This window comes from Lepidothrix coronata, unplaced genomic scaffold (genome assembly GCF_001604755.1).
Source record: "Lepidothrix coronata isolate B3197 unplaced genomic scaffold, Lepidothrix_coronata-1.0 Scaffold141, whole genome shotgun sequence".
NCBI lineage: Eukaryota > Metazoa > Chordata > Aves > Passeriformes > Pipridae > Lepidothrix > Lepidothrix coronata.
The window spans coordinates 2,267,482-2,293,972 of record NW_016690321.1 but is presented as its reverse complement, the minus strand read 5'-3'; the positions used below and the strand labels follow the sequence as shown (position 1 = coordinate 2,293,972).

The 26,491-nt window shown below is 43.8% G+C and overlaps 1 protein-coding gene across 1 annotated transcript; it reads left to right on the top strand.

The window, feature by feature from the left end:
* Nucleotides 1-7,928: 7,928 nt before the first annotated feature.
* FAM83F (family with sequence similarity 83 member F) lies at nucleotides 7,929-26,287 on the top strand. Its single transcript, XM_017827587.1, has 5 exons — nucleotides 7,929-8,384; nucleotides 12,121-12,288; nucleotides 19,573-19,694; nucleotides 20,291-21,003; nucleotides 25,736-26,287. Exons 1-5 carry the CDS (start codon nucleotides 7,929-7,931, stop codon nucleotides 25,798-25,800), a joined length of 1,524 nt encoding a protein of 507 aa, XP_017683076.1. The 3' UTR covers nucleotides 25,801-26,287.
* Nucleotides 26,288-26,491: the final 204 nt, after the last annotated feature.

The following is a 26,491-nucleotide window of genomic DNA, read 5'->3' as shown; positions in this document are numbered from 1 at the left end:
TGGACAGAGGCTGTGGTGTTGCCTTGCCATGGTAGATTTGTCCCCAAGCTCAAAAGAGCCTTGCTGCAGCTAATGTCCCTCAAAAGCTGCAAAGCTGCTGTGCTACCTGGTGACCAAGGCCACCAGTACATCCCTCACACTGCTTGTCACAGTGTTACCCCAAGCATTGGCATGAATGATAGCTGAGTTGTGATTTGCTATTCGCATTGCTCTGCAGCGTTGAAAGAGGATCACAAGGCAATTACTTTACGTGAGCACATGAAGTGACCCCACTGCATCCTATATGCAACTTGAATGAAGAGTACAAGGATAAATTAAATGTGTGTGAGAAATGCAAAATGCTAAGCCATTAGTTGCAGTCGTTCCCAAGATCATCCACTGTCTAATAGCATTTCCTGCCTTACTGTGACTTAGGTCAATTGTCAGCATGAGTGAAAAAAAAAAATTTATTGCTTCCTCTACTAATTGACAGCCTCAACAGAGTGGAATTAAAGCCATGAATGCTGGACTCTCTCATTCTGCTTGTCAGAGCAGAGATACTCTGGTAGGGATGGGGATCTGCCACAGGCTGCACTCTTCCCCAGGGGATGCAGCTGCTTCTCCCACAGAAGAAAATAAATACAGGAGGGTGGGGAAGAAGATGTGGGGATCTGGCAAGCAGAAACCTGTTCCTGAGCCAGCCTTGCTAGAAGAGTAAAAGGAAAAATGCCCATGGTCACTCTCAAGGGAAGAATTTTAAAAGATCTCACCAAAGGATGGCAAGGCAGAGAGAAAAGAGCAGGTGAGCAGGATAAGCTAAACACAAGGAGAGATCTAGAGATTCTTCATTGTCAGAAGAGGGAAAAAGGAACATGGATAAACTCAGAGCCGTGGCTTATTTCTCCCATACCTTCTCCTCCCCCTCCCTTTCTTCTATGTGCTTTGCATGAGTGTGCATCACTGTAACCTACTGCAGCCTCGAAATAAAGAGTACTGGGGGACAATCTGTCTGAAAAATACCCTTCTGCTGAAAAGAATCTCTTAAATATGATGATCAAAGTGTTCAGATATTAACAGATGAGAATGCCTTATGAATCGGGATTAGCTCAGAATCCATTTGAGTATTTTTAAACCTCAAAGACTGAAAGCTATAAACTTTCCTAAGAGAAATGCCATTTATTTTAAAATGAGCAGCAAAATTTTGATTAATTGAGTTGCAAAAGAAATATATCTAAAAACAGGCAGGGGAGAAACATAAGTGCATTATGCATTTGGGTTTTGCTTTTGGAAACCAGATCTTTCCATCAATGCTGATCTGAAAATATGATATTCTAAGCCTGAATTCAGGTGTCCATAGACCCAGGGAGGGGCAACCTGAGTCACTGCTCCTGTGACACTACCTCAGGACTAAGGCCACCACCGTGCCTCTGGATGGCTGCCTTAGAAGCTTTTCCCCACTGAAATTCAAGGTAGTAGTGTCTCCAGTATCAAAGTGTAGGCACTACGCTAGTTTCTCTTTTTGTGGCTTTGGGGTGCCCAGAGTGCACCCCTACTTGGAGCGACGTTATAGCCTGGGATAAATGCTGCTGTACAGTGCCTTGGTCAAGCTGGAGGTTGATTTGTCCACAGAAAGAGCAGCTGGAACAGAGGCAGGGGGTATGGCCTGGTACCTTTTTTACGGCCTTAGTTCTGCACTTATTAAACAAAAAAGAATTAAACAGCAGATTTCAAGCGTAACTTTCTGTAAAGTTTTGCTTTCACACCTACAACATGTCTCTCTGGAAACAGCCTTTCCGGAGGGAGGTCTGGTCGGCTCCCTTTATTTGCTTTCTCTGACTCATGGGAATCACTGGCACCCACTTGATCTGCCAGCACTGTGGCACTGCTGGCCAGAGGCACTGGCGAGTAAAAGGCAGGGAGTTTCTGGAGCTAGCAATGCTTCTGATAAGGTCATGAGAAGCTGATTTCTCCTTTGCACTGCCTCTTTGGATACTTTTAAGCTAAGTACACATCAGAGGCCAATGTATGCCAGTGTATGCAAAGGGCATCTTCAAAACCAAATAAACACACTTCTACCACATCTTAGAACCTAGCTGTAAGTTTGTGAATCACAGATCAACTTGTTCCACCTCCAGGTCTAAGCCTATGCTTCAGCCTTCTGCACCTCCCTTCAAGAGGGTTCCCTTTTCTTTCCTATGCCACTCCCTTCACACAGTTTTGCATTTCTTGTGGGGGACGAACTGCTTCTTACCTGTTAATTTTTGTATTTTTAGGTCCAACTTTTAACTTCTCTCCCCCATATTCAAGCCCCACAGCTATATTCTTTTCCCCTTCTTATAAAAAGCAGAGTTTCCTATTTTGCCATGGCTTTTTTTAGGCATCTTCCACAATGGCTCTCCTTCCAACTCTGCTTCCAACTACTTTCCTCCACTGATTATGCAGTTTCTCAAATGAATTTGCTCACTCTTGGACGCATCATGTCTCTCTTGCATCCCCTCCACTGACTCCCTTTTACCCACCACATAACATTAGGACATCTTATCCTTGTCATCAGCACATAATTCCATCTACCACCTGATCTTGCTGCACTGGCTGGTGGTCTGCTCCACAATGTCAAGGTTGTCCCATTAATTACTTCCTGCCAGTCTGCTACTCATCCCTTCAGTTTTTTCCTGGGACTGCTAGGCAGACTTTCCTCTGCCCCAGTCTTCCCTCTCTCCTTTACTCCTCTTCATGTTAGCTATCACCTGAGCATTTTCTCCAGAGAGTTGATAGCAATGCACACTGACAGGTGGCCAGTACACAAGTAAGTACACGATGCTGTAGACTTGTTGCTACCTTAATTTTTCAGTGCCCCTATTCCTGGTGTTCCTTTGTCTATAAAGCACACTGTGATTTGAGAGCTACATAATTATAGCTGCAATTAAGCATCCTATTCAGAGACTGCATTGCTGATTCCTCACTGTTTTGTTTAGCAACAGCTTCCATTCAGGGTTTGGCTCGTGTGTAAAGAGACTTTACAGTTGCCTTTTTTTTTTCTCCCCTCAACCCTTGTAGGAGAAACCAAAGTAATGTAGGTGATGTTGGTTTGGGATTTTACTTTTTAAGCTCTCCTCCATGACAGTCCTGTGACGTAGAGTCATATTTTCCTCATTTTACAGATTGGGAACTGAGGCACAGCACAGGACTTGGCCAAGGGCCCTCAGGGTAGCTCAGCTGAATTGCAACCAGTTTTGAGTCCTTGCCTGTATAAGAGTTGAAAAATTAAGCAAGAGGCTAGGGTCAGCGCTATTTCTTACAGGAAACTGCCTCAGACTGCTGCTGTGTGAATGGGAGCAGTCAGGGAAAACAGCTAAAGGTCTTTCTGTGCATGCTCAGTCAGCAAATACCTTGCTGCAAGACATGAGCCCACGAACACAGTTGTTCTTTCTGCTTTCTTCAGAGGACTCTTTTACCTATTTACTCTTACATGGAAACAACAGCTGAAAAACTGAGTGGGAAGCCAGAAGCACTTGACTCATTTGCAGAAATTCTCCAGTAGCTAGGTCTTCTCCCTGAGGCAGTGTAATATGACAGAAAGGAAGCATTTGAAAGCATTTCTTCATCCTCCAGATTGCAGTCTGTCACTGCTGCTGCAGAAGTGACACACCTACCTCCCACCGCCTGCAGCTCTTTGGGCCGCTGGAGGGGGAATTGTGAAGGCAAGAGCTTCTTCCTCTCCACCCTGAAATCACCTTGTTTCAGGCTTTTTAGCTCTGCCAATACTTGGACATGACTAATGCACTCATTCCTGTGCTGGCTTGGCAGCCCTTGCAAATGAAATTTCAGACTCTGGACAAGCAGAGCACAGCTCACTGTGCACGTAGCAGTCTCCCCACAAACTCCTGGATCCTGCTGCAGAGAAGAGAGTCAAGAAGATGCAATCTCCACCAAGTTTTTGTGAGTCTTGCTGTGGTGCCAGCCAGCAAGGGAAAGAGTATAGTGTTTAATAACAACCATGACATGGGCTCCTATTTATTTACTCTTCTATTTCAAGACAGCAAAGACCCATCACCTCAGGCTAACCTATAGCTGGGACACTGAGATATAGAAAACACTCTCTTGTATCTTCCATCACATAAGCAATGAGCTGTCTTTGCAAAACTAATTTTAAACCAGTTGCTGCTTTTTATGGAGAAAAAAAAAAAAAAACAAAAAAACAAATCAAAACAAAACAAACAAACAAAAAACAACCCAAAAGTTAGTGTGTTTGAATCAAAGACATTTTGGTAAATCTTGTTGTTTTGGAGGATACCACCCCTCAGAAAAAAACTTCTACTATACTAGCTCTCAACCACTTTATCACAAAATTATACCTTTTTTATTTTTTATCTCTGACCTTGTTTTTACACCTATTTTGCATGTAGATGGCGACTGCTCTTGGGAGAAATAAGATGTAGGTGAGGGGGAAGGCATCAGATTTTTATTCCTGAAGAGATGAGCACCCAAACATTTATAACAAGAGCTTGTAGCAGTTTATGTCACAAGAAAAATACCGCTGGGAAATTTATCAAAGAATGTATCATAAGGTGGGCTACTTAGGAACTGAAATTACATTGGAAGGACTGGCAAGAGAGATGTGTGCTCAGGACAAGTGCAGCTACAATTAATGCTAAATATAAGGTGTCATATCTTTATCTAATGCACAACCTGCACTGCTTCACAAAGGAAAGTGAAGCAATTAGGCCCAAATAACCAGATTATACGTGGGAGGTGTTTGAAGGCAGAAGATTTAAAACACTGTAATGCATTGGGCGAGGGTTACAACAAGAGGTAATATTTCCTGATAGGTTAGTTTACATCCTTAGGAAAATATTTTGGACCAGACCAGAAAAGTAAGCAAGACCTTAACCAGGACTTGGCTGGGATGACACCCAAACAAAGGCGAAAAGTAAAGAGGCCCCACCCTTCCTATGCACAGGAAGCCCCTCCAGCAAGTAATCCCCAGGAACAAAACAAATCCAAGAACAGATAGTGCAGTCCTGTGTGGATTTGCAGCTGCCTCAGCCCAACTCAAGAGGCAGCCTTCTCCCTTCTTGTTTCTCTTAGAGCCAGTGCTAAGGGCAGAGAGGAAAACCTGAGTTCAAACAATTATGACTCTCTTTTAGAGTGGAAACTGGAATTCACTTCTCTATCCCAGAGGGGCAGGGCCAGCCATGAGTCTTTCCTTGCACCCTGCCTGCCAAGTTCCTTTTTGTCCAGTCACAAAGGGTTAACTTTGTGACAGAGAGGGTAGTTTGTTTGCACAGCCCTTTTACCACCCTGTGAGTTGAGGCTGTCAGCCAGAGGGTCAGGGTTCATCAAAAGGAACTAAATCATCAGACATTATAAAAACTCCATATAAGAAATAGATTTGGTTGGAATGTATTGCTGTCAGAATGGGAAGGGGGATGAGATGGGACGCATGTTTGCATTGGGAAAGGGTCTCGCTCAGCTTTTGCAAAACTCCTTGCCCCTATTTATCATATCAACACACAGACAACACTTTGTCTTCCAGAGTGAGAGATGGGGGCCAAACATTTCATCACAATAAGCTGAAAACAAATCTCTACTGCCTTTACTTGGATGTGGAAAATGCTCCCTTGCTTTTAAATATAAAACTATACCTATATTTGTGAACCTACTGTTGCTTTCATGTGGGAGTCTTAGTTTAACACAAATGATTGTACAGCTACGAAGGAGTAGAGCACCTACAGATTTTATTTAGCCCCACATGAAATAGCAGAGCTGATGGCAGCCTCTGGTACAGAAAAAACACAACCAACAAGTAGTTTAGTGAGCACTGGAACTAACAAAGCCGCATCTCCTGTGTGTTTGTACATTGTGGTTGATTGACTAGGATGTCTAAGATGGCATAAAATTAATTTGAAGCTCTTCCTACAGATCAGGCACTTATTAGCATTCTCACTTTTATGGAATATCTGAAATATAATAAGACATGAACCCACGTTGTCGGGGATTGTGATAGAGCCTTTATTTGCTATCAGGCTGGTTATTTTCACAAAATCTGTAGGGATGTAATTACACTTCTGCCAAACTTGTTCAAGATCAGATAGTGGGCTCAAAAATTATTAGAGAAAAGGACAGACAGGCAGACAGATGCAGACACCATGACCACGTAAATCTCATTTCCATCAGAAATCACGCTAAAAGAACCTATATGGAAATTAATTTTTAAAGGGGACTTGATAGGCAGAGGAGTAGACCTCTGCAAAGTGCAATTTCAAATTTTAAGTGAATTTCATGCTAGGAAAAGCTATTGATAACAGTCTGGAATACTAAAATTCTCCCTTTTACCTAAAGGAGAAGAACAGTACAGAAAGAGCCGTGGTGCCCCACCTTATCCTTGGTTTTATAAACTAAGGCACTGAGGGCAGGTGATTGCTTAGGGAGAGGAGACAAAGAGCAGCTCCAGTGGCTCTGTCCCTACATTTTTTTGTGCATGTGAGCACTTAGGGCTAATCACACATGTAAAGCATTGCAAATGCCTCTGAATGTTTGTATTTCACCACTGCCTTTGCTTTTATCCTTGTTTCCTTGCTCATTCCCTGCCAGCTCCATCCCTGGGCTGCAATGGGAAAGCACTGCTTTTTATCCATTGTGTATGTACTGCAAACCGCAGTGGGACCTGAATCTTGATTAGGGCCCCTAGCAACGATCACATACCCCACAAAAATCATAATTTAAGATTACGGCCCCTGGTCTCTCAGCTGGGATGCATGTGTGGAGCTGGGGGTATTTATTCATGGACTCCCAGCCAGAGACTGGAAGCAAGGCTGTTTTATTCCCAGCTCTGACACCAGCCTGCTGGGCGGCCTCAGGCACGTCGCTCTGTCATCTTCCCCTCTGTAAGCTGGGTACCCACACCGCCTGCTTTTCTGGAGTCACTGAGCTGCCAGTGGATTTGGGGAGGGCCAGCTAGCAGCCCACTGCAGCCGATGGCCCATGGCTTGCTCTGCCCATCTCCCTGGCCCCACTCACATCCCCCCCTTTCCTCATGAGCACCCCGCAGGTGGCTGCCCAGTGTGAAAAAGGGAGGAAAAAAGGTCTTCAATAGACTTTTGCATTTGCACCCCAAAATACACTCATGGCCCAGGCCTGGTTCTCCTCCAAGCACTGCAGTTGGGGATGCCGGTGCTGGCCATGCCAGTGTGTTGTCCTAAATCTGTGTTCTTTCACCCAGTATGGAAGCTGATCCACACACAGAATAGTGATACTTGCTTTTATTTCATGTCTGAGCAGAGATGGGTGCTAAGTGGCAAATCTACAAAGCTAGCAAGCATATTTATACATACATATACAATGTATACATATGTATAGATATACAAGCATATTTATACAATTTTATTCAGGTAACATTTGCATAATGAATCGACATCACTACCTGTCTAAGCTGCTATTGCCTTCACTTTCCCTGCCCTCCGTTTAAAGGTACAGGGCATTTTGAATTCATGTGTTCAGTGGGTGAGGGTCTTCCCTTGGAGGTGTTTTCCCATTTTAATGCACTAAGTTCACTCATAGGACACAATTTCTCAAGTTAGTTAAAGATTTCTAACCCACATCCCTCCAAAGCTGGTGTGGGCTGACACATAACCAGTCTCTTCCCTTTATCCCATTGTTCCCCTTCATCGCATTCTGCATCCCTTAGGTCAAGTTGTTCTTTTCCCAGAAACAGTTCTCTCCCCAACTTGTGCTCCCCGTCCCCAGAGGCCGGGGCCACGCCGGGGTGTGGGAGAGGGGCAGGACGGTGGGGACAGCCCAGGTGTCCCCAGGGCCCGGGGGAGCGGCCGCCCCACCCGTCGGGGCGGGCTCGGGCAGGCCAGGTGAGGCGGTCCCGGCCCTGCCTCTCCCTCCTGCCGCAGCCTCTTTGCTTCCCTCCCGGCCGGCGCTGCGCTGGGGGTGCCGGCGGCATGGCGGAGTCCCAGGTGCTCCTGCTGGACGAGCTGCACGTCAACGAGAAGGTGACGGAGGCCCAGGCTCGCTTCTACTACAGCGAGGAGCAGCGCCGAGCCCTGGAGGCGCTGGTGACCCGCGGCGAGGCGGCGTATCGGGAGGCGCTGAGGAAGGAGCAGCTCCGCGACTTCCTCTCCAGTCGGGAGCTGCAGGACCTGCGGGGCGGATGGCGGGGGTACGACGACCCCCGGGAGGGCGGCAAGGTGGCGCGGGGGCCCGGCGGCGAGACCCTCTCGCTGGCCTACTGGCCCGAGTGCTCGGACACGGAGGTGCCCCCGTTGGACTTGGGCTGGACCGACAAGACCTTCTACCGGGGTATCAGCCGGGTGTCCCTCTTCACGCACCCCCGCAAGGAGGAGAACGCGCCGCACCTGAAGGAGGTGGTGCGGGAGATGATCCAGCAGGCGCAGAAGGTACGGCCCGGCCTCGACGGGCCACCCCTGCCCGCCTTCACGCCTCGGCCGGGGGCAGGCGGGCGGAGGGCCTGGCTCGGGATGTGGGTGGAAGGCAGGAGAGAGCCTGCCAGGACTCTCAATCCAAAGGAGGAGCGTGTTGGCCATCCAGTTGGTCGGCACCCACCAGGCAGGGCTTTCCCTGCGGCTTGTTGCCAGTCGTGTTACGCTTTGCTAAAGCCGATGCCTGGGATGGGGTTAAACCCCTTCACACCGTGCTCCGTTCCCACATACTGGGGTTTCTCTGCCTGTGTTTCGCTTTGTCCTGTCCTGGTCTCATTCCCAGGTTCAGAAGAAGGCAGGTCGTGATTCTGTTACAGCCACTTCTCCTGTGTGTGCAGGTATCCTTACTTGAGCACAGGGCAGTGCATTTGTTTATGGGGTGGTGTTTTTCGGATTTATTTGTTGTGGTCTCAAATACCATTCAGCCTGGACTGCAAGCAGCCAGAGTCCAGACAATACGCGGCTGTTCCTCCTATTTGTCTTTGTTTGGAAATGACTTGTTAGTGACAAGGACACCTCTGGCAAGAAAACAAGCCAGCCATGATGCAACAGGAGCTTGCGTTGAATAGGTAAAGGCAATGATGAGGTTTTTCGTCACCCACCCTGGATGTGGGTGAAGTTTCCAGGGAAGACCGCCCAGAAAAAGATCCCCTTCAGAGCTGACAAGCCCCAAGGGGAAAGGGGTAAACAGTGTAAGAAACTTCATTTCTGCGCTTAGTTTTGCTTCTTTCTGGTTTTTCTGCATTCTAATTCAGCAGTTATTTCCTCCTCCACCTGCTCCCCTTGCCAGCACACACTATACGCACAACTTTTGCAAACTTGTTAAAACCAAATCTGCTGGGAAACACAGCAAACTTTCCATAGAGACACTGCTCTGGTGTGTGATCTCCTCAGCTCCCTGCTCGGAAAAGTCATGCACACCCTGTAATACTGTTCAGTGGCTGGTGTGGTCAGTCATTTAGAAGACCCAGAAGCTGTAAAATCCTTACACTCCGATTTAGTGCAACTTCACATCCTCTGCATTGCTACAAATGCCTCTACAGACCATGCAAGAACTGGGAAAGTTTGTTTGGTTTTTTTCAGTAGCTGTGCCTGGCACCTAGAAGTAATTAATTCCTTTGTAGATTTTTATTTTTTCACTGACTGGACAAACTGTGCCCCTCCCAGTCCAAAGCTGGTTTCATGTTTAACAGCCATTTGAGTGTTTAATGGTCCTTTTCATAGATAACTATGCCTATTGTGTTCAGCTGAGCTGGCCCTGGTAAAAACCCGGCTCCAGGTAGCAGCTTTTCAATCAGCAGATGACAGTGGGGGTTTGTTGGGTTTGGTTTTTTCGAAGGGGGTCTAAACAGATACTAGTAATATGTGCCACGTCTGTGGGTGGCTTATCATCAGTGTTTTACAAACATACATTAATTAAGATACCGTGCTGCAATGAGATTGGCAAGCATTAACTTGCCAATCTTTAAATTCCTGTGAAGAGCTAGGCACACCTATGGGCCCTACAGATAAGTTTGTTATCCATAGGATAGGTAGAGAAATGGGGAAAACCTCTTGCAGGGGTAGACACTCATGCTCTGACTTGTACTTGAGAACGTTCCTAGGTGATCTTGACAGATCACCAGCTGTGACAGAGGTTTGAGAAAGTGAACATAACAACAGGCATCGCCCACAGCACATTTGCTGGCTTGGAAGTCCCATCTGCAAGGCAGCTTATCTGTTTTTTGTACAGAACTGCTGTTTTCATGGTCCACAGTCTTGCAGTTTAGCCTGAACTGGCCCAGGGCCCCACAGCTTGGAAGGAACCATCCGTTCATATTGCAAAGCGAATAGTAACAATGAGTGGTTTGTCCAGCACGTGGGGTAGGTTCTGCAGCCATTAGACTCATTGCAAATGGAGGGGATGGGAAGAAAACAAATTCACACTTTTGCTATCCATTCTTGATCAATTCCCTGTGCAAATGTTCTTACTTCAAATGAATATTATCAGGCATTCTTGTTCCTAAATAACTACATCCATACTACAATGTGTGGAGGGAAGAGGGAGCATAGCAGGCCTGAGTTAATGCGTGAACTCTTCATGCCTTTAATTATAATTTGCCTGTATATGGGTTGTTCAGGAATAAAGTGGCACAAGTTCACTGTTTTTTGATTTCTGGAGGTTCTGGTAACATTCCCTGCATCTTGCTGGGAAGTGAGAACCAAGACAGGACTGGACATGCAGCTCTGCCTAGCAGAAGTTACTGAGGGACTTAGTATGATGTAGCTCCACCAGAGTTCACCTGTATCAGGAACTTATATCTTTATGATGAGCATAAACACAATGTCAGCTCCTTTTTTTTTTTTTAAACATAGAAAAGCTTGTTTAAGCACTGTTGACAGAAGGAGCCTGATGGAGCAGATGTATTACTTGTTGTTGGCCATACAAGCAGAGACTCAGCAAACACAGTGGGGGATGTTTACTGTGGCATCACTTGCCCAGAAGCCATTTGTTCAAGAACATTTTTCAAAGAAAAGAAGTCTCTGTGGAGAATTATTCACCCTTCCTTAGGGGGCTCCTGCAACTTGAGCTGCACCTCTTCCAAATATCAAGAGAAGAAAATCCTACAGTTCGATCCAATATTTATCTCCATTCACACCTGTACATGCCGTTTCCAGCACAGCTTGGCTCATTCCTGTGACCCCCAGCACCTGGGAAATTAAAATTTACTCAACTCTATTCCCAGCATACTGTCAGCATGACTCTGACCTGGCAAGCTGATGTTTCACTGAGGGACAAGGAAAACAGTAGTTTCCTTCACTCATAACCTTTCAGATGTTGGGAAGAATAACTATTTCAGGCAGAAAAATTAATTGGTATTTCTAATGATATAAAAGATACAGAAAGGGAGACAAAACATGTAAGATCAGCGTTAAAGTTGCTCGTAACCTTCTTGGTTTTGTTGTTACTCATCTTATGAATGTTCAGGCTTGTCTCTCACGTCAGCTAAACGTTTTTGTTTTACATAAAATCTATGCCCAGAAAGAGGGATGAATTTTATACCAGAAAAACATTGCATGTGAAGAGAGGGAATGATCATTTTGCCTCTAAATCTTGAACACACTCCAGTCCCTTCCTGAGAAATATGAGGTGTTTATGTTTGAACTCCATAAATCATTCCTTGGGAAGCCAGCCCTGAGAGCAGACTTCTCACAGGGAATTGGGAGAAAAAAGGGAAATAGAATTCTTGTTGTTTGCACTATGCACCGGGGCTGAGGATTCAGGCTCTGATTCCTCTGCACATTCATTCTTCCATTACACACCTTCAAGTTAAATGTTAGAGTTGTGTTTTCAGTCTTCTTTTTCAATCTATTTTCAGTGTTCTCCTTTGTTTAAGTGGATCCTTACAAAGGAAAAACTAGGCATTTGGCTTTGGCATTCCTCAGGCTGCTGAAATAAGTAATTTTCCCCAAGAAGAAGGAGAACTCTCATTATTAAGTTCCTTCCAAAGTGTGTCAGGAGGCAAGCAAGAAAATTTTAAGATTATTGCTAGTGCTTGGACATGTACATCCCTGTACTTCCATCTGTCCTACATCCTTCTCCTCTGTAATCTGGCATCAGTGCTCTCCTTTATTTTGCACCAGTGTGATGGGGCCTCCCTTCCAGTTCCTAATATTTTATTTAGTTTTCTGTCTACTGTCGTCTTGTTTCCAGATTATTGCAGTGGTCATGGATGTATTTACAGACCGGGACATCTTCCGCGATATCGTTGATGCAGCATATAAGCGCTGGATCCCAGTCTATATAATCCTAGATGAGGAGGGTGTGAAGCTTTTCCTGGAAATGTGCAGATGTCTTGACCTCAGTGACTTGCAAATCCGGGTAAGATATTCAATACTGAACTATTATCTCCTGCAGATCAATGGCCTTTTCCAGCTGTAATGAATATTGGAACTCACTTGGACAGGCAAACACATCTCTTCCTCCCTAAAGTCATATCACAGCTCTTAGACAGGGTTTGATGGAACACAGAGGGATAAGAGAGTGGCTTGATAATACAGAAGGAAAGAAAAAGGAAAGATCTGGATTTTTTGTCTTTCACCTAAGACAGGGATTTAGGTAATTTCTTGGCTCTTGTGACCTAAAAATTCCTGTTTGGGAAGAAAGTTGTTGGAGGAAATTCCTGTGGGTCTTCTGTGTGAAGATTCAAACTACAGCCCACAGTAGCTCTTTGAGATGACTGCATGGATCCCAGTTATAGGACACACATCCTCTGTGAAATCAAGACTTTCCTATCCAGCAGTGATCATCTTGGAGTGAATGAGCTTGTAGCCCTCCTTTGCATGAGAACTTAAGGGATTGAGGGGCATAGCTGCTGCCTAGCCCCATATCAGAATATGCCTTCATATAGTGCATGCAGCACAGCAGTGTAGTCAGTCTAGGTTGGCTGGCAGAAGGGATCTCACTCCTCAGAGGGATCTCACTCCGTTACATACAGACAGAAATCCTTTGTGCGTTTCTAGTTAGGATTGTATTCCTTTTTTCCATGTGTTTTTAATCACTGTCACTACTACAAGCTTATTCCAAATAAGTTGCTGAAAAAGTTGCTAAGTTGGACAAAAGCTCTGGGATGCCAGACTCACCCTTCTTTGTGTTCCAACTGTTCTCAGTATTTTAAGAGAACCATCTTAAATCTGAATGAACTGTGAACTACCACTCTGCTCTGAGTTTCATCAAAAAAGCCATCCAGCTGACAAGCTTTCTCATCTTTCTCCAAATCGGAGATGGAAATTTCTTTCCTCTGGTGTCTTTGAAAGCAAGACACAGACATCATTATAACAGACCTGTTTCAAGTGTCAGGGGTATTCCGTGGCCTAGGCTTGAGTCTCTTCGGTACATAATTGAGAAATCTCAGCAGTAGTTCCATTTGCTCTGGTACCTGTTTCCCAGTACTTTTCTCATCATGTCATCACGTGCAGGAATGAAGTCTTCAGTACTGCATATTTTAACTCCTGGATAGAGTGAATGAAAAGATGCCCTGGCATTTTAGAAAAAGTTGTGATGCTATTGGAGAGGTGAGTTCCTTTTTTGTCTGCCTTCTCAGTCTCTAAACAGTAAGCGGTTGTCTTCTGCTCTTCCTCTTATCTCTTTCTCCATAGGTATCTACACAGACTTTACACTCCTAAACCAGTCATCACAGTGACATGCTACAGCAGTGCCTAGGTCCTGCAGCAGTCTAGTTCTATGATCCTTTCCAAAGAGACAGAGTTTGAAACTGATGCCATCAAAAGCAGGAGAAAACTCTTCTGTGTCCCTCTGCGGTTCCCTTCTCTCACAGCAGCCCTTGCTACATTTTGCATTAGATTCTATCAGCTAAAAAAAGTACAAATACAAGCTGAGCTAAAGAAAGTCTACTGAGAAGAAGTTTTTAATGTCCTTTGACCTAGTTGTTCACTCTTCTGCAGAGCTCCAGCCCACAGAATGCTGGAGCCCACAGCCCTTCAACTTTCCCCCCTCTTTTCCCAGCTATCTCATACTGTATCTTAAAATTCCCCTTAAGATTGTTCTATTCCCTTTCCAGTATAGCTAAGGGTTTTGCTAATCTTGTTAAGGCCAATGCAGCTAATTCCTGTATATGGTACTATGGAAGGACTGAGAAGATTCTTCCTGGAACAGGGAAACATGTCATTTGCCTCTCAAGGAACATGATCTCTTGGAATCCTACCCATGGCTGCTTTGGATATATCTTATATGCTGCTGCTTGGGTCAGGGTAGCAGAAACTGTCATATAGTGATTCACCTGACAACAGAGTTTAGATATGCAAGGAAGCTCAAGCAAGGTTAAGGCTTCCTTGAGGACTGCCCCCAGCCCTACCTCATTGATGTAACATGCCAAATATTGAAGAGCTAGATTTAAAGCAAGAAAGGGCCTCTGGTCTTCTTCAGACAGAATCATTTTGTCCCATATTATTTGATCATGGAGGATGTTGGAATTGCTGAGGAAGAATGAGAACTGTGGTGCAGTAAACTCTGTCATTCACCCATTTCTTATCTATGACATATCTTTCTCCTGACAACTGTTTTGATGTGAGTTTCTTCTACAGGGAAAACATTATCTCCTTACAGTCTTTTTGTGTTACTGTTTTGCTTCCTTCTAAAAGATTTTCACCAGTGAAATACAGTTTGCCAGCAAAGGAATTGCATGCTCTTCTTTCCTGCCATTCTTCCCACCTTTCCTTTGGAATGCTTGTGCAAGATATAGAGGATGACTTTTTTCTCAGAAAGTTGCAGCCATGTGGGATATAACTTAAAGGTTTAGAGGCAAGTTCTGATCCCAGTGGGAGAGAGATGACACACTACCATGGGCTGCAGGGTCACAACGCTTTTATTCTGTCTTCTGTCACTACCAGATACTCATATTGTTTTGTGATTCCTGCTCTTTTGGTTCCATTGCCTGTTCATCCAATGCAGAGTGAATACTTCAATAGTTCTAATACAGGGAGATATACTCTTAACATTGGATTTTGCCCTTTGTATGTGTAAAGTGCTGGGCATCTTCAAAAAATTCCTGGCTATTGTATTACTGTGAGATGGCAAGGTATCATGATCTGCTGACAGTCTCAAGGAGGGAAACTGCTGTAGGAAGACAGTACCTGACTCTGCAAAGAGTAAAAGTTCTTTACCGACTCCAGGCATGAAATGAGAAAACCTCAATTTTTGTCTGAAGGCCAGAGTTCACTAGGAATGCATTTAAATTCAACCATCAGCACGTTCAGGGGTTGTTAGTAAGAGCATGTCCTGTGTGGTATGAGTCATATGGCTTCCTGAGCCTACCGGACATGATTTGCCAGACTTCTGTTATATTTGACACAAGAGTGTTCTTTGGAGATCACAGTGAATCAGAGTTCTCATAGATACAAAATTCATAACCCCTCCAGAAAATTCCTTTTTTTTTTTTTGACCTGAGGGTTAATGCTCTCCCCAGTTTTTAGACAAGTGCTTTTCTCCCCATCCTTCTGTTAATAACAGACACTCCCAAAGACAGGGAGTTCTCCTAGAGTTCCAAACAAGCCCAGGGGATTACTTACTTGCAGGAAGTTCACCTGTGTGTTATTTTTTACATTCATTTTCCAAACATGTAAGGAGTTTCTCCCCTCACCCCAGGAAGTCTGAAAAGTTTCTGCCTAAGAAACTTTCAGAATTTCATTTCATTTCATTTCCTTCATTGATTCCTAGCTCAGATGAGGGAGAAGCTGAATGTGATGTGATGCAGTGCTGTTGGTTTTTTAATTATCTGTTACAGAATTCTTCTAGTCTGCTTGTGACCTCCTGAAAATGGGAGCTTACAAGGCCTTCTTTTTGCCAAGACACAAATAAATAATACCCAGTAATGATCTTGGTAGGCCAGGTCGCAGCTAACCACGTTCCATCCCATTCTACTTGAATACTTGCAAGTTACACTACTTTGTCAATAAGCATGCCTTTTCCACAACTGTTCAGGGCAAACACGCAGAATAAATCCACAGTATTTCCTAGCACTACTTGATGTATGCTTCCAGATTGTGGTTGCTTTTGTGTCCCTATGTAAGATGAATTGCTGCCATCCATCTCTCTGACCTGGAGGTCTGATCATTAGAAATTATATTCTTGCAGACCATAAATAAGAAAAAATGCTTTACTGCCATTACTGTGGTCTTGTCCATAGGAATCCCATCTCTCTCATTTCCCCCCTTCTATGGTACCTCCATCTAAGATTTAAAGGGAGAATTAATGGGCATCTGGTGCCTTCCCCTCAGCCCTGTGGTCAAGTGAAGCAGTAGGACACTCAGGTGAAACAAAGGACAGGAGGTACCCCAAGAGATTTTATTGACTGAAGGGATCTGAATTTCACAGGGACAGCAAAACGGGGATCTCCACATTTTGAAAAACAGACAATATGAGGGACTGTTGAGTCGCTATCATCTCTCAGCTACTGCTTTTGTCTGTTGCCTCTCCTTAATCTGTTTCACCTCTGTTAGTTTATAGAGGTCGTTAGTGCCATCCCTCCTAACTTGAAACAGAGATCCCCACCTGCTTTGCAATATGTACATATATATATGTATATATATCAGCAGTTGTTCTAAGAGGGAAGCTACACACAGGATTCCCTGGTGGAAGCACTTACAACACCTTCCTTTAGGGTCTCTCTTGTGTCTCCCCCCTACTCAACCCCAGTTTGTGAGCACTACTGCCCAGGTCTGTCAAGTGACAACCAAGTGTCAGTCACAGCATTACTGACTTTCTAAACTGTGTCTAATTTAGCTTTCAGTGGGTTCAGGGTGAGATTTAAAAGTGTGTCACAATAAAGCAAGAAAGACCAATTCCTTCACTGTTTGTATTAGGATGCTCAGTCAGGCTTGACTGTTACCAGTCTGTATTAAGTTGGAGCCAGGGAGATGTTAGTCACTGCTTCTGATGAGGAGTGATGCAAGTGTGTGTAAAGGAAATGTGGAAATTTAATGCAGACTGCAGCTTCCATAAGCCAAAACAAACCTTAATCAGGCTTCTGCAAGAATAGAGATCTGGAGGGGTCACTTCTATCTAGTGAGCTAACTGGTCCTCTACCCAAAATATTAGTTACTACTGTAACACTAGTGCCCCCCAAAAATGCCTGCAATATCACCTCATTTATATTTGTCTTTCCTCTTCTATTATTGTGCAGCCCTTGGTGCATGAACCCAGGCTCGATCTTCCTCTGTACAGCTTGATATCGCAGTCTACAAATGCTCCAAGATGCTTGAAGGCAGAAAACATTATACAAATAACCTGTTAAGTGACTTGATGTTTATATGACTTTGTGCTTGTTTTCTGCATTTCAAGATGTGTTTATGCACTCCTGTACCTACTTCGTTCAAGGAGGTTTACGTGTTCAGCTGTTCAGTTCTATCCTGTGCCTTTCTAAGTGTTATGTACAGCTCAGTTACCACAGAAATTCAAGTGTGCTCTCCTTCCACTGAAAGAAGGTGATAGAATGTACAAACACAATAAAATCCACTCTTGTTAGATGCTAAGAAACTTTCTGCTCACACAGGCTTATAATTCTTGATTCACAAAGGTACATGTCATGTCAGAGCTGTTGACTGATTTGAAGAATGAGGTCCTTCTTTTCACTTGCAGTTGATACTCCATGATTTGGCAAATCTCACATCTAACATTAATCAGCAAGGAAAAAAAATTATCTCAGGTGATCAGCCAGTCAACTGCAAATGTTATTTTAACTACTGGAAAGGGCACCCTTTCTCTTGTGCTCTACCCAACCTGCATTCAGCATCCCACACATATGACTCACTGGTAGGCCTCGGGCAAGTCACTTCATCTTTTTCTCTCTTAGGCTCCTCATCTTTAAAACAGGGTAATAATACTTTCAGCAGTGTTGGGAGCATTAATTAGCTAATGCCCACACAGGACTCCAGACAGATCAAGCAATAGATGAATGCAAAAGAGTAGTATCATCAGTTACTGTTAGTCAGAATTTGTATTGCAACTGCTGTATTTTAGTGGGGGGAATAGGAGCAGATTGAAAAGGTAAGAGCTATATTCGAAAAAATGGCTTTTGAAAGAAATCTGCATTCTTATAATCACTCATTCCTGCATGCTGATTTCTATAGCCTATCAATATTTAAGCTGTCAGTGAGGTTTATAATAATAGGACTTAGCTCTTTGTGGGATCTGAGGCTGTGCTAGCATTAGCCAAATCCTCCTGATTCTTCTGCTCTGCAGATGAGGGAAGAATGAGGCAAACGTGAATTGACTTTCCCAGAACATCACAGGGAATAGTGTCAGAACTGTGATTACACTGACTCCCAACCCTGGATTTATGACTCCAGTTCACAGTACCTTTTGAATTTTCATTGTTAAAGAATCCTTACAGAAACAGATGGTGGAGTGAAGAAAATTGTCGAGATTTGTGTATCAGAGTGACAAGATTATTTGCTCCAAACTTACAATAAATGCTTTTGGGTTTGGGCTGGGGGGAAGGGAGGATGTTTCACGTTAGTTTGGCAACTCAGCCTTGCACAGCCAGGACCCATGAACAGAGTAGCACTCAGTCCAATGTGCTTATGTGTCCTTATAGGATGTGCGGGCAAACATCTATTGCTGAAAATCATGTAACCTTAACTTTTGTGTTTTTTCTGTGTTTGGTAGTGGTCTGTTTTATTAATTGTAGGTTTGCTGGCCAAAGGGTACGAGATGTGAGGTTTGGGGAGAGGTATTCTTTTTCTAACTACTTCTATTCATTTTATGAAAAGTTTTTCCTTCCTCTTCGTAAGAAATTCTTTTCTGCTGACCTATTCAAGACATTGAGAGACACTCATCCTACTCCTTTTGTTCAAAAAAATTTCTATGTTTTTCAACTCTCTGTTGAACAACAGGGGAGCTGGGTGGACACCATAACTATTTGGGGTTCTTAGCAAAATTATAAAGGTTCTCCTTTTGTTAGAAAATATCTATCTTTTGAGCAATTGAATTGTTTCCTCCTCCTAATAATTAAATTGTCCATTCTTCTAATTTGGTCAGTTTTGTCAAACCATGTGTGGTTGGGATTTGGAACGCAAGCACAAAAATAACCTAATGCAGACCTGTCTCATACATTACCTTCCAAGTAATTGTGTCCTTTGTGCTGCACAGGTGTTGTGGAGTTCCTTGGCTTTGTGGTTCTGCTACCATAATCTGGAGAAGAGCTCACAAGTGCTGTGGAATAGGGATCAGGATTCAGAGAGTGCAGGTGTAACTCAAGAGCTTTCTCTTCATTCCTCTAAAGTGGGCTGGGCCTTCCAAGCTACAGCACAGGACTGGGGATGGAGAATTACTTGATTTTGACAGCATTGTCTTGCCAGTGGGCTCAGATGAATAGCTGAAGACAGCAGGCTGGGTTACAAAGAGGCTGACCTGTTGGTCAGGGCTGTAAACTGAGGGAGGGGAGTGACCTGCATAGACAAGGGATGACAGCAGGTCTTATGGCACAATGTTTTCCTTTCTGTAGGCCTTCTGTTGGCTTACACAAAATAAGCTGTAGTCCCAGAAGTAGTGAAATAACGTGAGTGATATGTTAAGACTTGGAGCTGGCAATTATCTAATTATCTGCCCTATTTATTGTGACATTTTTTCTTTTCACCTCCCTCTTAGAATATCCGCATACGTTCTGTGACAGGAGTTGGGTTCTACATGCCATCAGGGAAGATCAGAGGCACACTGGCCTCCCGATTCCTAATGGTGGATGGTGAAAAGGTGGCCACTGGATCATACAGGTGGGTCACACTTGGTTAAGGCATTAAGGCATTTATGTAAAGAATGGCTCATGACTTTGCATGAGAGTATTTTTCTCATGTCATACACTTTCTTATCCCAGCCTCTAATCTGTGTGGCATCTGTAGAAACTGGAATGGGATGACAGAGAAGGTGGCATAGAGCCCAAGCTGCTTCTGAGTGGAACATAAGCATGCTGGTAGAACATTTCAGTGGGCTAGAGACAATTCCACACTGCATCATTTCAGTGGGCTAGAGACAATTCCACACTGCATCAGGTGGGAGTCTGCAGGGACTCCCCACCAGTCACTGTGCTCAATTCTCTTCAGTGAGGTTTTCAGTCCGGAGGCTCCTGATGCAGTGTTGCTTTTTTGAAAGCGTAAACTGTCCTTCAGAGTTTTACAGTCTTTTCTTCCAGATCTGGTCTGCATACCTAAAGAAGGACAATAATGTTGTATCTATTGTGACCCATCTTGCCAAGGATGTGGGCAAATGCCACAACGATGCATATTCCCATGTAGTGTCTTAGGTTTTGTTAGGTGAGCTGGGTCAAGTATGCACCCACGACTCTAACATTGGTTCTGTTTCCTCCTCTTAGCTTCACATGGACTTCATCCCACATCGACAGAAACATCCTGCTAGTCTTGACAGGACAGCATGTAGAAATGTTTGACGTTGAGTTTCGTGAGCTCTATGCCATCTCAGAGGAAGTTAATTTATACAAGGAACTGGGTATTGCTAATCCATTCCTTCTTGGAATTGGGAAGCCAGGCTTTCATTCCTCCACTGTGGCTAGGAAGTTCATCAACCCCAAGTATGGTTTAGTTGCAGGGGCAACCCGTGGTGATATGATGCTCTGGGCTTCACGACACAGGCAAGATAATCATGGAAACACGGAAAAGGAGGAAACAAGTGAGTCAAAGAAGCGGTTAAATCAGTTTCTGAATGACTTAGTCACATTGGAGCAAGTATTCCCAGAAATAGATCCCCCTCTGGAGAACTTGAACAAGCTGAATCGGAGCCCTCAGAAACTGTTGTCCCGGCTCCACATGGACCTGAAAAATAAATCCAAATCCAGAGAATCTATTCGTGATGTGAAGAAGGAAGACGCACTGACCAATTCAAAGCAAGGAAAACGGTTTGCCAGTGGGCTTTTCAGTCGCAAGGCCAAACGGTCTCCAGGCTCAAGCATTGAGGCCAATTCTTTTGCCAGTGAAGGACATTCAGGAGAAGACCTTGGGAACATGAAACTGGAATATGAGCGGCTTAGCATTGGCCGTGCTAGCGTTCGGAGCACTGGAGGCATCTCAGGTAAAACCTTTTACCAGCTTACTCTGCTTTTTGTGTCCCTTGTTATGAGTTTGGCCGATTGATACAAACATACTCACTATAGGCACTTGTGAGTAGATCCTGTTATTTCCTCTGTATCAAAATGAGCAAGATCAAAAAGTAGAAGCTGTATCAAATGATACAGGCAATTTAAATTGAAAGCAATTTAATGGCAGTCTTATTGTAAAGTTGGTACTTCTCATGTAGATGTTTCTCATACTTCAAGTGGGTATGGGACAAAGAGAACGTTCACTATTGTAGTGGCTAGCAGGGCACAGACAGATTTTCAGTGTAACCCCTCCTTTCCTCATTAGAGTTGGGTGTATTTACTGTGACAAGTTCCTGGTAGAGAAGAGAGAAAAACGTGTTTTTATTGAGCTGAGGGGAAAAGGAGTGGAGGAAGGGGTGCAAAAATCTTTTTAATTTGCTCCTTTATCACCTTCTGAAATGGGGGAGAAGGTCATGGAAACAGATGCTACCGAGTAGATCACTAGATCTCAACTTTTCTTTCTTTGCTAACACATGATTGATATTTTCATTAAGTCCTTCCAAGGCTTCAGTCAGTTGAAGACACAAATGATAAAGATTATTACCAATTTATGGGTTCATAGCCATCTCCCCAACATATTTTGTGAGTTTGAAGTAAATCTTTGGATTATTCAGCCTGGTTGTCTTCCTCTCAGTGAGCTGTGTTGGGTGTCGATATATCCTGCACCAGCAGGAAAATAAACTACTTGCAGGGAGAAAATTTCTCCTCAACTTGTCTGGCCAGAGACCATTCTGTGATCTGATGAATGTGAAATGCAGGCATAGAGAGACTGAATTCCCTTGCAACTTACCATGATGTGAAATGGAAAGACTTCTCTTGAGACCAAAAAGAAAAGCAGGGCATGGGGAAGGTCAGCAACAGTGCTTGGTTAGGTTCTTAGAAATATTTCTGGCTGAATGAAGCAGACTTCAAAATGCCAAATGAACACAAGGGTGGAATGGTAAGAAGGCATGGATAATTTATTTAAGATTATAGTAGACCCATTTTAGAATGTGTGTTTAGCATTTGGGGAGGCAGAAGTAAACCCTGGTATCAAGAGGCTCTCTGTCCCAATGACAGTCTTGAGCACAGACAGTATGTGCTGGTAGTCCCCTTTACTCACAGCCAGGAAAACCAAAATCGGTGAAGACCTATAGGGAGATGTATGGGCATTTCCTCTTGGAGGAATGGACCTGAGGGCTTGCACTACCCTCTAGTGACAGAAGTAAAGAATTGTGCAATCTCTGATTTGTCAGCACTTCATCAGAGATTCCCTGCATTTCTCACTGTCAGCTGTTTTAAAGCACACAGCCTGCCATCCCTGCAGTGTCGTGATGAAATTAGGCCCAAATTAAGGCATGAAAGAGATTGATGTCTCCAGCTGAACAGTGGGACACTGCACCCTTCTAGAGCATTGCACAGTCCGGGCAGCAGGAATGTCCCTGTTTCTTTTAACACAGAGTATCTGTGCCAGACAGTCTGATGCTCAGTCTAGACCATTTCCACAAAGACACTATCATGCTATTATGTTCAGGTTTTATTTATTGCCACCATTCCTTCCTGCGGGCTGTCACCTCTTTCAATAAAGGGGAAGGAAGGACTGAGAACAGGTGCAGGGAGGATGCTGAGGTCCAGCTCACCACCCTTCCCCCTGCCGTATTTTTTCTGATAAATCTTTCCAGTGAGTCCTTGCTAGTATTTTTGGTTTATGCAAATTGAGAATGCCTGTTCATGGTGACAGCAGGAAAATCCACAGCTTTTGAAGTATGGTGTAAGTAGACTTCAGTCACGTGGTGTCATAAAAGGCTGGAGGAAGATCACTGCTTGTGTGTTGCTTTTGAATTGAATCACTGTTCTTGAGAGAAAGCTTCTCTAGTCTAATGGTCCCAAAGTGGCACGTGAACAGAGATGGTAGAGGGCACATTAGCAAGATGGAGGCTTATGAGGAACAGAAAAAATTTTGTTATCCAGAAGATCCTGTAGTTACTTGATCAGTAGCACATACATCATTAGGATTTAATAAAAAAATTCCTGAACATGGGCATGGAATAGAGTTCCAGCTTCAAAATAAAGATAGGAGGCACTTTGTTCTTGGGTAACTGTAGGGCTGACTTAGTTTTAAGGGCTAGTAAAAACCGATGCTGTGATACTCTGGGTGACAGAAGGGAGAAGTGGAAATGAAGGAGAAGGTACTTGGTATGCAGGCAGGTTAGGATGCAATTATTCAGAGCTTCACAGTTTGAAATAGCTGCCCTTACCTTTTGTAAAGATTAAACAGCACACTTAAGCCCCGTGGGCCTTCTTGTGCACACATCCTCCAAAGTCACTATTAATTCTGTAGTACCATAGAGACACATCCCACCTTGCAAATGCATAGAGAGACCAGATCCACACCTCCAGTAGCTCACAGAGTAGTTGAAAGACATTATTCAAGCAGGCTAAAGGTCAGATTCAGTCTCGTAGGAGCAAATAGTGACAAAGAGAATCTGAACTGGGAAGGGAAGTGATGAAAGTGTGTGCTGTGATGGAGGCTAAAAATCTGATGCAGTATTTACATGCTAGAAAAGGATACCTACAAGTCAGAATTAGGCGTCTGGAAAATACAAGGGCTACAGATAATGTTCTGAACTAAGTATCTGAATCCACACCCTCAGGTTTTGTACTAGCACACTGCATGGAGACTGTGCTATGTCTTACAAGGCTTTCTTAAACCACGCCATCAAATTGACAGAACTCTTGAATTTCACTCTTGCCCACTCAGGAACACAAGAGCAGCTCTGAACCTGACCAGAATCTTGTTAATTTTAAGCTGGTGCTGGGCAGACTGTGACCAGCAAAGACACTGATCTGTGTGCAGTTTCTAGGAAATACTGCAAAGGTTTGAAAGCTGTATGCCTTGGGAAGGCGCTGACTTTTCATTTTGTGTTCTCCCTTGAAAAAAGCAAAGTGGGCTCATTCAGAAGGGTCTGCTGTTCTGAGTTGCTTCATACATCAGCCTTCACTCCTCATGAGTGACGATTGCAGAAAGATTATATCATTAATGGCAGGATTTTGTGTTTCACTTTTGGGTGCTTCTTGCAATAAGAAATGGTATTTACAGTGGGTACTGCAATACTACTGAAATAGCTGCATAGTTCTCCCCAGTGTTTTTCAGCCAAGGTGACATCCTGGAGGGATGGTAACTGGAAGAAAGAGGGGAACGTTGTATGTACCTCCTTGATACATACAAAGAGGGTGTTTGCTCTAACTGTAGTGGGATCTGTAGAAAAAGGTTAGAAGACAAGAGTAAAAAGTGAGAAAAATAAAGGAGCTGGGAGTTAAAATTAAGCAGAGGAGCACAGACACCTTTGAAACTAAATGCGAGGGTCTTGAATGTGATACAGACAGGGAGGGGAAAAGGGATAGCAAAGAGATAGGAGTTATGATAAACTTAGCAGTAACATGCAGAATGCATCAGAGTGGGGACAGGTAGAAGGAAATGCCCAGGGGAGATGTGGGGAGGAGGCAGTAGCATACACAGCAGCCACAGAAGTGAGGGCAGGTTGCAGTGCAACCTCCCATGTGAATATCAAGAAAATGGAGTCTGGAAGAGAGTGAAGAGAAGGAGTTGGAGAGGAGAGAGCTCTTCTCTTCCCCATCATCTACAGGTAAGGACAAAATTGATCAAATACTGACAAGAGAGTGACATTAAAAATTATTCACTTGAAGCCCAGTTAAGAGGTGGTGCTTGGGTTGAATGCTCCCTAAACTTAGTAAGGCTGAGACTTCTCAGTGGCATGTCACCATGACCTGTGGTAGTTTTCCCTCCCTATTCTCACTCAGAAGTGGCATTTGGCTCCAACTGCTTGGGAGATACACATACACCTTCCTTCTGTACAAATACATGAGTGGGGCCTGCCTTTGTTCACAGTGATTGCAAGCCATATGGCAGCCCCTCTCAGTACCTACTGCCCTGGTCATGTAAGCTTTGCTGAGCTCAGAGCACAGATGAGCTCCCTTACTTGCAAAAGCTTCTGAACACACTTTTGTACAGTGCTTGAAAAAAATATGCTGGGGCATTCAGACCAACATCTGGCTGTAATGAAGGAGACCAGAGAGAAGTGCAAGCATTGAAAAGTACAGATACTGGGAGCAAAAGAAATTCATAGATTAAGCTTTGAAAAAAAGATTATAAAAAACTGAGGCAGCAAACTGAGGCCTTGGGATTTGTGTTGGAAAAGCAATGGTGGAAATAGTGGCACTTGAGATGTTTAAAATGAAATGTGAAAAAAAAATCTACTGAAAATGTGTGTGGGTATCAAATGGATGAGATGACCTGACTTGTTTTTTTTTTGTTTGTTTGTTTTTTCTATACCTCACTCTTTGGAAAACCTACCACCCAAGGCATGGCCAAACTGTTTTTCAGTGCCAGCTTGGACATGAGAATACCACTGAGGCTAACGTGGGTACAAGCTAAAACCAGGAAATACTTCTCCAGTAGTTTTCTCCACAGTATACTCCACATTTGCTCTTATTTTAATGTCTCTTCACTACACTGCAGTAGGAAAAAAAGCCACGAGAGAGTACAGAGTAATGTAGGTCTAACATAAGATATACAGTAAATAATGAGAGTGAACTGTGAGTCCAAACTTTATCCAGATCTTATTTACTTAACATTAACCTTACTTTAACTTCTTGTCATTCCAGGTAACCTGAATCCAAACTCCACTATGAGCGATAAAAACAAACAATCTACCTGTGTGTTATCTTGATGGGGAAGAATTGTCTGGAGAACTGAAGACTGAACAAGCTGGAACAGTAGTAACTTCTTAATTGATTTAGAACCTTCAGCCATATCCTCACGCAGTGGTCTGTAAAGCCACTGCACGGTCCTGGATGCACCTGGCACCCCCAGTTAAAGCACATTTCTGGGTGAAGCTTAGACTTTGGATGGTCGGTCCCTTAAATGAGGGTTAGTGATGAATGTATTAGTCCATATGTCTGTGTGCACACATATTTTACATATAAAGACAACTGTGATGACTGGTCTCAGAGCTCGCTCTGTGTCCAGATAAATGCAGGAGATTTTCTGACTTACTTGTGCTGCTACTTCAGTCTGTCTAGCTACAGACTAGGAATCACTGTATTGCATTGTTTACTCTACTGCACTGCAAAAATGTATTGATCTGACTGGCTGGAAGGCTAAATCCAATCGAAGTGGCACATTCTGGGTGAAATAAGGATGTTTACAGACAGTGTAGCAATCCTTTGTCCACTAGGAGTCTTCCTGTAGATTCCTGTTGTCGATTACCAATGCAGAAATGAGCGCTCTGGAGGAAGGGTTTACCTAACAAGAGGCCAACAGATTAGTATCCAAACTGTTTCATAGCATAAATATAGCAGTTGAACAAAGTGATTTAGCAAGAATGTAGTAAAGAGGAAAAATTGAATACAGGGGAATGT

What these genes read in the sequence shown, in the direction of transcription:
- FAM83F (XM_017827587.1), top strand. Translation starts at nt 7,929, where the DNA reads ATGGCGGAGTCCCAGGTGCTCCTGCTGGACGAGCTGCACGTCAACGAG. An exon ending in TGATCCAGCAGGCGCAGAAG is followed by an intron (nt 8,385 to 12,120) that starts GTACGGCCCGGC and finishes TCTTGTTTCCAG; the next exon opens with ATTATTGCAGTGGTCATGGA. An exon ending in GTGGCCACTGGATCATACAG is followed by an intron (nt 19,695 to 20,290) that starts GTGGGTCACACT and finishes TCCTCCTCTTAG; the next exon opens with CTTCACATGGACTTCATCCC.